Source organism: Phyllostomus discolor, chromosome 3 (assembly GCF_004126475.2).
Source record: "Phyllostomus discolor isolate MPI-MPIP mPhyDis1 chromosome 3, mPhyDis1.pri.v3, whole genome shotgun sequence".
NCBI classification, from domain to species: Eukaryota; Metazoa; Chordata; class Mammalia; order Chiroptera; family Phyllostomidae; genus Phyllostomus; species Phyllostomus discolor.
The window spans coordinates 122697809-122710713 of record NC_040905.2 but is presented as its reverse complement, the minus strand read 5'-3'; the positions used below and the strand labels follow the sequence as shown (position 1 = coordinate 122710713).

At 39.2% G+C, this 12905-nt stretch overlaps 1 protein-coding gene across 1 annotated transcript in view; it reads left to right on the top strand.

The window, feature by feature from the left end:
* Window positions 1-21: 21 nt before the first annotated feature.
* The window catches only part of DCTN5 (dynactin subunit 5), a 30602-nt gene continuing 17718 nt past the window's right edge, over window positions 22-12905 (top strand). The window contains exons 1-2 of the mRNA XM_028514760.2: window positions 22-212; window positions 909-977. Coding sequence (XP_028370561.1) covers window positions 165-212; window positions 909-977 — 117 coding nt within the window. The 5' untranslated portion in view covers window positions 22-164. The remainder of the gene's footprint in view (window positions 213-908; window positions 978-12905) is intronic.

Sequence of the window (12905 nt, the reverse complement as noted above, 5' to 3'; positions counted from 1 at the left end):
CGGATCTGGGCCGCCTAGCGGAAAGCAGAGCTGTGGAGGAGACCCGAGGCCTCCTGGGAGCGGAAGTGCAGGATTCACCGGAAGTAGCTGGCGTCCGGGACCGACAGACGCGCATACAGTGCTGGACAGGAGCTGGCCGGAGCTCGTGAAAGGACTTGGTGGCTATGGAGTTGGGCGAGCTGCTCTACAACAAGTCCGAGTACATCGAGACGGTGCGCGCCTGTCTGCACATCAGCCCTTCCTTTCCAAGCCTCTGTCCCTTTGGGGCCGGTGCCCCATCCTGTGTCTGCCCCACCCCGGCGGGTCCCTGTGGCATGTATGGGCGTGTATGGCCTGGCCTTGTTGTTTTTCTTTAAATGGCCAGTTTAGGCTTTTTCATTTTAATCCTGACTTCCTCGTGGAGATAAAATGGTTTTCAGAAAGCAGGACTAGTCTCGTCCATCCTAATATTAATTGCAACTCCCGGCTTCAGGCTTTTAAAAACTATTTTTAAAAAAACCTGTCATAATTTATTGCTATGTGCTAAAGATTGTTAGGTTCTTTATAGTCAATACATGATGTCTGTAAGTTGCTCAATGTTACTACTATTGCTTCTCATTGAATTCCCACAGTTCCGTGATACTGGTGAAGTCACTATCCTGGCTTTAGGGTTTTAAAACGAGGTATAGAATTAGGACTTGAGTCCATGTCTCTGATGTCAGTAGGCTATAGACAGACTCACGACATTCAAATTCTGAATCCATTCTTTGAATCTTTAGTTTCCTAATCCATTCTGTCTTTACCGAAATTCTGGACTCATCCCAGTGTAGACTACATGCCATTTCAAGTCGTTTTTTCTCAATATGAACTTTCTTGATGGAGAAACCCACTCAGCTCGCTCCCCCTCATTTCCTGCTGTTTGCTTTCAGGCATCTGGGAACAAAGTTAGTCGCCAGTCAGTGTTGTGCGGAAGCCAGAACATCGTTCTCAATGGCAAGGTAAGGAATAAAGCCACCTCCAGGATGCATACTATTGCTTTCTTTCCACAAATTATCACATTAGCAGGGCAGATAAAATGTTGCCATGTTTCCCATTTATTGCTGTACATTTAAAAATTCTCTCGTTTTTAATTTTCCAAGTTGGATTTATTAAATACAAAAGAGATTTAATAAAAAGAGCCAACAGAAAGCCTTTTTCCTTATATGACAGGAACACAATACAGTGGTACTCAGAACTGAAATTATTACACAGTTTTGAACTACTGAACATAAAACATAAATAGGTAACAAACTAGTGTAGAAACTAAAATAATACTACATTAATATAATTATCTGTTTATAATAATGATTCAGTATTAATGGAAACTCTTAAAATTAATATGAGGATGTAGAAAGATAGTAAAATTTTAGACAAATTTGTAAAATGAAATATTAAAAGCTCAGAATCTTGTAGTCTGAATAAATTGAATTAGCAGAGAGATGAGTATAAACTTAGTAATAATATTAGAACATTTCAGAACCAGAGAAAATATCAAGATATATTTGAGATTAAGTCTGTGTCTCTTGCTGTCTGGAATACTCAGTTTTCCTTGAAATGTTAGATCTCTAACCTCCTGAGGGAAAATAGTATCACCATAATCAAGAGATCACAAATATTTTCAGTAGAGACACAATTACTCTCTCCATTAGCCCATCATATCATGAGATTTAATGGAAAAGGAATATAGTTCACTGGATATAACGATATAATTAGTGATTATAGACACACTATTTTTGCCCAGAAATAAGAAATTCATTTAACTCCGTCCGACACACTAGCAAATGCACAGAGGTTTTTTTGGAAATCCTTCAGCTAATTCTAAAACATTTTCTGTGATTTTGTAGAGAAGATTTTGTTTTTATTCTAGTAATATATATAACAAAATTTGCCATTTTAATCATATTTAGGTGTATAATTAATTGACATAAATTACATTCACAGTATTATGCAACCATCACCACTATCTGTCTCCAAAACTGTTTCATCATCCAAACAGAAAGTCTACCCATAAAGGAATAACTCCTCATTTCCATCTTCCTCTAGTCCCTAGTAACCTTAGTCTACTTTCTGTGTCTATGAATTTGCCTATTCTATGCTTACCTGGCAGGGGAGATACCATGATCAGGAATTTGCCTATGGTAGATATTTCATTTATGTGAAATCATAGTATTTGTGTATTTTGGCGGGGGAAGGTCTGGCTTACTTTACTTAGCATATATTTTTCAAAGTTCGTCCATGTTGCAGCATGTATCCTTTTCATGGCCGAATAATATTCTATTATATGTATGTACCACATTTTTGTTTATCCATGCATTTGTTGAACACTTCCTAGGTTGTTTCTACCTTTTGGCTATTGTGGGTAAAGCTTCTCTGAACATTGGTGTACAAGTATCTGTTTGAGTACCTGTTCTCAGTTCTTTTGGGTATATATTTAAGAGTGGGAGTGCTGGGTCATATGGTAATTCTATATTTAGCTTTGTGAGTTTGTAACTGTTTTCCACAAGGACTGAACCATTTTACATTCCCTCTGCAATGCAATTGAGTACCAGTTTCTTCACATCTTCACTAACACTTGTTATTTTCTGGTTTTTGAATGTGGGCGTGGATGGTATTTCATTGTAGTTTTTGACTTGCATTTCCCTAATGATGATGAATAACTTTAAAATACTTATTAGTCATTTGTATATATTCTGTGGAGAAATGTCTATTCAGTCCTTTGCGCATTTTTAAATTGTACTATCTTTTTGTTGTTGGGTTGTAGTTCTTTATATATTCTAGATATTAAATCTCTTTATCAGATAGATGATTGCAAATAAATTCTACCACTCTGAGATTATCTTTCACTTTATTTTTTAAAAGATTTTATTTATTTATTTTTAGAGAGGGGAAGGGGGGACAGAATCATCAATGTGTGGTTGTCTCTCATGCGCCCCCTACTGGGGACTTGGCCCAGAACCCTGGCATGTGCCCTAGACTGGGAATAGAACTGGCAACCCTTTGGTTCTTAGGTTGGCACTCAGTCCACTGAGCCACACCAGCCAGGTATTTTTTTTAAAAATTTTATTCATTGATTTTAGAGAGAGAAAGGGAGAGAGACAGAAACATCGATTTGTTCCATTTATTTGTGCATTCATTTGTTGCTTCTTTTTAAACAAATTAACACTTGCCCTGGTTGGTGTGGGTCAGTGGATTGAATGCCGGCCTGTGAACCAAAGGGTCACTGGTTTGATTCCCACTGTAGGAAACATGCCTGGTTGCAGGCCAGGTCCCCAGAATGCGGTACGTGAGAGGCAATCACACATTGATATTTCTGTCCCTCTCTTTCTCCCTCCCTTCCCATCTCCAAAAATAAATAAATAAATAAATAAAACTCTTTAAAAACAAGAAATCTTTAAAAAATAAATGTAATTCTCACTCAAGGATATGTTTGCTGATTTTAGAGAAAGAGGAAGGTGGGGGAAGAAAGAGAAAGCAGGGGGAGGAGGAAACATTGATGTGATAAACATTTATCAGTTGCCTCCCATATTTACCTTAAGCAGGGTTTGGACCCGCAGCCTAGGTATGTGCCCTGTGTATTTTGGCGGGGGAAGGTCTGGCTTACTTTACTTAGCATAAATTTTCCAAAGTTCGTCCAAGTTGCAGCATGTATCCTTTTCATGGCTGAATAATATTCTATTATATGTTTATTTTATCATATTTAGTTGTATAATTTATTGACATAAAATCAGTGCTATTTTTATGTTCCTCTCCTGTGCCTTTCTTCTGCCCCATTCCAAGAGTGAACCTGCGACACTTGGGTTCACAGCCCAAGCTCAATCCACTGAGCTACGCCAGCCAGGGCTTATTTTTATTTTTTTTAAAGATTTTATTTATTTATTTTTAGAGAGGGGAAAGAGAGAGAGAAACGTTAACGTGCGGTTGCTGGGGGCCATGGCCTGCAACCCTGATCGGGATTTGAGCTCACAACCTTTTGGTATATTGGACAATACTCCAGCCAACTGGGCTACTTGGATGGGTCATTGGTTGCTTCTTGTATGTGCCTTGACCAGAGATTGAACCCACAACATTGAGTATCAGGACTACACTCTTAACCAACTGAGCTACCCAGCCAGGGCTCTTTCAACTTTGTTGATAATGTTCTTTGATGCACAAAAGTTTTTAATTTTGATGAAGTCCAATTTATCTATTTTTTTCTTTTGTTGCTCAAGTTTTTGGTGTCATATCTAAGAATCCTTTGCCATACCCAAGGTCACAAAGATTTACTCTTATATTTTCTTCTGAGTTTTGTGGGTTTAGCTCTTGTATTTAGGTTGTTAGTGCATTTTGAGTTAATTTTTATATATGGTGTGATGTAGGGGGTCCTAATTCATTGATTCTTCTGGATGTGAAAATCTAGTTGTCTCGGTGCTGTTTGTTAAAGACACTATTCTTTCTCCATTGAATGGTCTTGGCATCATGTAGAAAATCAATTGGCCATAGATGTATGGGTTTATTTGTGGAGTCTCACTTCTGTTCCCTTGGCTGATATGTCTATCCTTATGTCAGTACCCCTGTACTGTACTGCTTTTGTTATTGTAGCTTTGTAGTAATTTTGTAATCAGAAAATATGAGTCCTCCAACTTTGTCCTTTTTTCAAGATTGTTTTGGTTGTTTGGGCCATCTCTTTCTTTTTATTTTATTTTAATTTTTATTTATTTATTATTTATTTTTTAATTTTTTAAAAGATTTTATTTATTTATTTGTTTGTTTATTTTAGAGAGGGAAGGGAGGGAGAGAGAGAGAGAGAAACATCAATGTGCAGTTGCTGGGGGTCATGGCCTGCAACCCAGGTATGTGGCCTCACTGGGAATTGAACCTGCAACATGGGTTCACAGCCTGAGCTCAATCCACTGAGCTACGCCAGCCAGGGCTTATTTTTATTTTTTTTAAAAATATTTTATTTATTTATTTTTAGAGAGGGAAGGGAGAGAGAGAAAGAGAGAGAGAAACGTCAATGTGCGGTTGCTGGGGGCCATGGCCTGTAACCCAGGCATGTGCCCTGACTGGGAACTGAACCTGCGATGCTTTGGTTCGCAGCCCGTGCTCAATCCACTGAGCTACGCGTCAGGGCCTTCTTTTTATTTTTTAAAAAAAATTTTATTGTATCTTTTTTCCATTGCCATTTAGTCCCCTTTTACCCCCTCCATCCAGCAATCCCATCTGTCCCTTTTTAAAACGGTGTTTTATTTGGTACTAGTTGGTGTACACAGAAGAGTAATATGTAATGTATTGTTATAAAATGTGAAAATTAAGTCACCATCATGAACCCACCACCCAACTGAAGAACTGGAACATAGCATGTATAATAATGTGCATAATACGGTGCTACTTTTATGTTCCTCTCCTGTCCCTTTCTTCTGTCCCATTCCAAGAGGAAACTACTATCCTGAATGTTGTATCATATAAATTCTGTATTTTAAAATATGTTTTACCATATACATATGTATCCCTAAATAATATATACAAAGCTTGTTTAGTATTACTTAGTTTTCTGTGACTTTTTTATATGTAATTATAATAATGACAACAGAAGACACTTATATGACAATATTTGTTTCTAAGATTCATGTGGTTTGTGCATTTTCACTGCTGTGAAAATTTATTCCCCTCATCTGTTTGGTGGATAGTTATTTTGTTTCTACTTTCATTATTACGAACAATCCATATATGTTTTCAGCTCCTGTCCCTTTTAGAAATAAGACATTTCTGTTTTCCTGAGCTTATATCAGATGTCACAGTGCCAACAGGAGTATACAGCCATCAAATGAGTAAAAAAGACTGGGTGTAAACAATAGAGTTATGGGGCCTGGTAACTTGGGAGAATACATGACCTAGCGAAGCCCAAGCTGATTGTTTTTTGTTTTGTTTTTTTTTAAAGATTTTATTTATTTATTTTTAGAGAGGGAAGGGATGGGGAGAGAGACAGACAGACAGACATCAATGTGCGGTTGCTGGGGGTTATGGCCTGCAACCTAGGAATGTACCCTGGCTGGGAATCGAACCTGGGACACTTTGGTTCCCAGCCCGCGCTCAATCCACTGAGCTACGCCAGCCAGGGCTTGTTTTTTTTTTTTTTTTTTTTTTTAATTTTATTTTAATCATTGTTCAGCAAGCTGATTGTTGTGAGAAAATAGGCCTATGTTTCCAGAGCTTCTGATTCTCTCAAAAGAAACTAGAAATCTGGATTTTTACAAATGTAAAACATACCACTCTTCAAATACTAACAGCTAATTTAAATGATAAAAATGTTGCATGGGCCAAACAAAACAGGTTTCCAGGTACTATCCTTATACCTCCAATTTTCACCTCTGCCTAATACCTGTTCAGTGCATTGAACTCTGCTTCAGAACTGTTTTCTTCCCTGTAAGGTGCTCTTTGGCACCTTTCATTTTAATACACTGTTGTCTCAATTTTCAATCACTTCTCTTCTTTAGCTCTACCCTTTATAAATAGGAAGCTAGGATTTATTCTTGCTAAATTCTTTGACCACTTGTAATATGATTTACTATTTATGTTATTTGTGTGTTTGCTTCTTCACTGGGACTGTAATTTAGGCTGACAGAGGAATGTACATGGATTTTCTTAATTTCCAGATTACAATTGTTATCTTTATTTAAAACACAATAAAATGACAATACCCATTACCAAACACTCAGAATTGTTGGAATGTTGTTTTCTTCTGAAAGCAAAGGCAGTCATTTTCTCTGATTATAGATGGACACATAAACTGAAAACAATGATTGAAGTAAATTAAGTCTCTCAGATAAAACAAGTATATACTAGAAATAGAACCTCTTTTAGCTTGAAGAAGATAGCTTTAAAAAACCAAGAACTGCAGTGCTTTACAATCAGCAGCAGATGTGAAAGTTTCTTTTTATTGGTAGATTTTTGTAATAGTTTATTTTTTTATTGTATTTTTTCTATTGAAATTGATCGCCCCAAACCCTCTTCTACTTCCACCCACCCCCTTTTCCCACGGGTAGATGTTTTATAGACAGAACATAAGCAGATGAGATTGGTAAAGTCTTCCAAGTATAATTCTGTTTCCCTTTTAGTGTCCTGTCAGAGCCTGGTGTTCAGGCCAGTGACTTATCTAAATTCACCTATAAGCAAGGTGTCTCTATCTGCCTCTTTAGCATGACCTTCTGTCCTGGGCCCCAAATGTTTATTTAGAACTGCCTATGGGTCATCCCCACTGGTATCTCAAAGTCTACATTTCAAATGAATTTTTTGTCTGATCTCCAGGATTACTTACCCCATTTTAGGATCTCGTACCCTCAAAATCTAAACAATGACGAAGTTGTATAGATTCTCTTTCTTTCTTTAACATTCTATGATGTAACATTTAATAAAATTATTTTTATTGAAGTGTAATGTACATACAGTAAAAGTATCAATTTTAAGTGTGCAGTATGGCAAGTATTTTTATTATTTTTATTTTTTTATCCTCACTTGAGGACATTTTTTTTTCATTGTTGTTAGAGTGGTAGGGGGAGAGAGAGAAGAGAGAAAAACATCAATGTGAGAGAAAAACATTTGTTGGTTGCCTTTTTGTACAGACCCCAACTGGGGATCGGACCCACAACCTGGTCATGTGCCCTGACTGGGAATTGAACCCACAACCTTTTGGTCTATGGGATGATGCTCCAACCAACTGAGCCACACTGGCAAGGTGACAAGTTTTGACTGATGCTACGCAACCATTACCACAATCAAAATAGAAAATATTTTCCAGGACTTCCGGCAAGATGGAGGCATACGTGGATGCACCATACCTCCACGCACAACCAAGATTAGAACAACAACAATTTAGAGCCAGAATAATGCCCAGAACTGACAGAGAATTTATCTGAGTGGAAGTCGGAGAGCCAAGAAGTTGAAGTAGACCCGTTCATCCAGACTGGTAGGAGGGGCGTTGAGGAGGAGCGGGCTTGGGTTGCCGTGCACGGAGATTGGGGAGAACTGAACGCATAAGGCACTGGGAGCGCGTAAGCCTTCGGGATGCGCAAGATTGCAGCGGTGGACCCTGAGTACACAAGCAGCGGCTGGTGGACCCAGTGAGACGGCAATTGTGGACCAGGGCAGAGCGTGTAACCCAGGATCCCAGAGAAGGGACTGAGATCCCAGGAGATCGGAACTACGGCCATTGTTGCCTCCTGCACCCGCCCCCACATACAACGTCACAATCTAGCGACTGGGGTGCCCAGCCCAGGTGAACACCTAAGGCTCCACCCCTCACCGTAACAAGAGCGACCAGACCGAAAAAAAAAAAGGAGAGGGAGAGATATGTCTCCAACAGAAGAACAGATCAGTCCCCCAGGACTCATCCTTTTGAGCGACCAAGAAATAGCCAATCTATCAGATGCACAGTTCAAACCACTGGTGATCGGGAAGCTCACGGAATTGGTTGACTTTGGGTGCAAATTACATGAAAAAATGCAGGTTACCATAAAAGAGATGAAGGAAGATGCACGGAGAACCAACAGTGAAGGGAAGAAAACTGAGACTCAGAACAATAGAGTGGACCAGAAGGAAGCAAGAAACAACCAAGCAGGAAATCATGAAGAAATAAGAATTCAAAAAAAACGAGAAGCTTAGGAACCTCCAGGACATCTTTAAACGTTCCAACATTCGAATTATAGGGGTACCAGAAGGGGAAGAGGAAAAGCAACAGATTGAGCATATATTTGAACAAATAATAAAGGAGAACTTCCCCATTCTGGCAAAGGAAATAGACTTCCAAGAAATCCAGGAAGCTCAGAGAGCCCCAAAGAAGTTGGACCCAAGGAGGAACACACCAAGGCACATCATAATTACATTAGCCAAGGTAAAAATGAAGGAGAGAATCCTAGAAGCAGCAAGAGATAAGGGGACAGTACCCTACAAAGGAGTTCCCATCAGACTGTCAGCTGATTTCTCAAAAGAGACCTTATAGGCAAGAAGGGGCTGGAAAGAAATATTCCAAGTCATGAAAGACAAGGACCTATGTCCCAGATTGCTCTATCTAGCAAAGCTCTCATTTAGAATGGAAAGGCAGATAAAGTGCTTCTCAGATAAGGTCAAGTTAAAGGAGTTCATCATTGCTAAGCCCTTATTTTATGAAATGTTAAAGGGATTTATCTAAGGAAAGAAGATAAAGAAAAAGCATGTATAGTAAAAGGACAGCAAACTCACAATTATTAACAACCACACCTAAAGCAAAACCAAAAGAAACTAAGCAAACAACTAGAACAGGAACAGAACCACAGAAATGGAGATCACATGCAGGGTTATCAACAGGGGAGTGGGAGGAGGAGAGAGGGGGAAAAGGTACAGAGAATAAGTAGCATAGAATGTAGGTTGAAAATAGATAGGGGGAGGGTAAGAATAGTATGGGAAATGTAGAAGCTAAAGAACTTATAAGTATGACACATGGACATAACTAAAGGGGGGATATGGGTGGGAGAGGGTGTGCAGGGTGGAGGGGAGTGAAGGGGGGAAAATGGGACAACTGTAATGGCATAATCAATAAAATATATTAAAAAAAAGAAAATATTTTCATCACCCTAGTTTCCTTGTGCCTTCTTCAGTCAACCGTCCTGTCCTTGGCCCCAGGTAACCATTGGTGTAAAACTGATTTGGGTTAGTTTTGTATTTTCCAGAGTTTCATGTAATTGGAGTCATGCAGTGTTTGATATCTGACTTCTTTCACTTAGCATAAGGTTATTGAGACTTACCCATGTTCTTGCATATATTAGTGAATTAGTAGTTCATTCCTTGTTAGATGAGCATTATTATTATGGAACTTTTCAGACATGAACAAAAGTAGAGAGAACATATAATGAATTCACCAGCTTCTACAATGAGCAAGATTCTGACATTCTTATTTCATCTCTGTACTGACCCTCCCCAAACCCATACCTCTTTTGACCAGGGTTGGGGAAGGGAGTTGGGCTATTTTAAAGCAAATTGCAAGCATTGTATACTTCACCCATAAGTACTTTGAATATGTTTCACTAATATTTAAAGAATAGTAGAGAACCCTTATTATAATTAAAAAAAACAAACCAGTAATTCCCTAATATCATCTAATCCTCAGTCCATGTTCAGTCTTTTTAGTATCTCAAGATCTCTTTCTACATTTGGTTTATTTAAAACAGGATCCAAACAAGGTCAAGTACACATTGTGTTTGCTTACTATGTCTCTTAAGTCTTTCTAATCTGTCACAGTTCTTTTTCTCTACCCCTTTTTACCCCTTGCCATTTTTATATTGAGGAAACTGTATCACTCTTCTGTAGGATTTTCAGATTTCTGAATTTGGCTGATTATAATTACATGGGGTTGTTTAATGAGGTCTCTATCCCACCTCCTCCCTGTAAATTGGTAGTTAGATCTGGAGGCTTGGTCAGATTCCAGTACCTCCAATTTATTTCTTTTTCATTTACAGCTGCCTTAAATATGGTTCATTTTCTCTTTTTACCTTCATCAACTGTAGTCAACTAAAGAATCACTTTACCTCCAGTGAAAGTTCTTGCCTCCTTCATTCAGACTTTAGACAGCTTCAAGAGTAATGTTTTTAAAATGAACATTCACTTGTTTAAGTCCTCAGCTTAATATCTTTTTTAATTTTTTTTACATTTTTAATTTTAATTGTTAAAGTACAGTTTCTGCCTTTCCCCATCATTGATTCTTTACATATATCCTCTAAGAAAAAAAAAACTAAGCTTCTATGAGCAGTGTACATAAAATCTCATAATTTAGTCCTTGTTTATGTTTCCAGTTGCAATCCCAGCTATATCCACTTTCTTTCTTTTTTTTTTTTTTTGCCACATTCATTCATTTATTCAATAGATATTTCAAGAATGCCTACTCTTTACCAAGTATGGGGAATTAGTTTCTTCAGATTTCTCTGTTGTGTTATTCAACTCCTCTGGGCAATCTCTGGAGAAGCCAGCTACCACACCCTGCAGTGTAGCATTTAGATTAATCTGAGTCCAAAAACTGGGAGAGGAGCCAGAATCTCAGTGAGTCCACCTCTGGGAGTAAAAGGTTGGAGGTAGTTGTGTTACCAGATAAGACAAAGGCAGGAGCAGCCGGGACTCTCATTGAGCAAGCAGCCACACGTTGGGGACAGGTGGATCTGAATAAATCTGAGGAGGTGCATAACTTAAGTCTACTAGAGGTGTTCCCAATTAATGTTTGTTCATCCAGTGAGACCTATTTGTAGGATGATCAGGGTAAAGCTTGTAGTGTCAGGGGAACATCTTCAGTTGCACACAGTTTTTTTTTTCCCCACACTTTCAGATCTTTTTAAAACAATAAAAATTGCACTTTGTAATTACTTCCGGCCAAGATGGAGGCCTAGGTAGACACACTGTGCCTCCTCGCACAACCAAAAAAATGATAACAAAAATTTAGAAACAAAAAAACAACCAGTACCAAGAGAAAACTGAACTGTATGAAAGTCTGAGAGCCAAGGAGTTAAAGAAGACATATTCATCCAGACCAGTAGGAGGGACGGAGTTGGGCAGCCGGGTGGAGAGGACTTGGGGCCAAGTGGTGGCTGGCAGACCAGGACGCACAAGGTGGAAGTAGGCAGAGCCAGTGAGGCAGCAGATTGTGGAGGGGTGGGGTGCACTACTCGCCTGGCAGACAGGGCGGTCCCACATTTGCGCCCAGATAAACCAGGTGAAACTGCAGAGTGAGACAGACCATGCAACCCAGGGTCCCAGAGAGGGGAAGTAAAGCCTCAAAACACTGATTTTAAAACACCTGTGGGGGTTGAGGTGCTGGGAGAGACTCCCAGCCTCACAGGAGAATTCGTTGGAGAAACCCACAGGGTCCTAGAATGTACACAAACCCACCCACAAGGGAATCAACACCAGAAGGGCCCAGTTTGCTTGGGGGAAGCACGGAAGGGACTGAAATCCTACAGAGAGCAGAGCAAGCACCATTGTTCCCTCTCAGAACCCTCTCCCACATAAACCCAGCTACTCACAGCCCAGCTACTGGGTTGACCCACCTGGGTGAACACCTAGGGCTCTGCCTCTCATTACAGAACAGGCTCATTAAGACAAAAAAAAAAAATGGCCCAAACGAAAGGACAGATCAAAGCTTCACAACAAACACAACTAAGTGGTGAAGAGATAGTAGCCATCCTATCAGATACACAGTTCAAAGCACTGGTGATCAGGCTCACAGAATTGATTGAATTTGGTTGCAAATTAGATGAATAAATGAAGGCTATGCTAAGTGAAATAAAGGAAAATGTCTAGGGAACCAATAGTGATGGGAAGGAAACTGGGACTCAAATCAGTGGAGTAGACCAGAAGGAAGAAAAACAACCAAACAGAAAAGAAGGAAGAAACTAGAATTCAAAAAAATGAGGAGAGACTTAGGAACCTCCAGGACATCTTTAAATGTTCCAACATCTGAATTATAGGGGTACCAGAAGGAGAAGAGGAAGAGCAACAACTGGAAAAGATGTTTGAACTTCCCCATTCTGGCAAAGGAAATAGACTTCCAGGAAGTTCAGTAAGCTCAGAGAGTCCCAAAGAAGTTGGACCCAAGAAGGAACACACCAAGGCACATCATAATTACATTAGCCAAGATAAAAATGAAGGAGAGAATTCTAGAAGTAGCAAGAGATAGGGAGACAGTTACCTACAAAGGAGTTCCCATCAGACTCAGCTGATTTCTCAAAAGAGACCTTACAGGCAAGAAGGGGCTGGAAAGAAGTATTCCAAGTCATGAAAGCCAAGGACCTACATCTAAGATTGCTCTATCCAGCAAAGCTCTCATTTAGAATGGAAAGGCAGATAAAGTTCTTCTCAGATAAGGTCAAGTTAAAGGAGTTCATCATCACCAA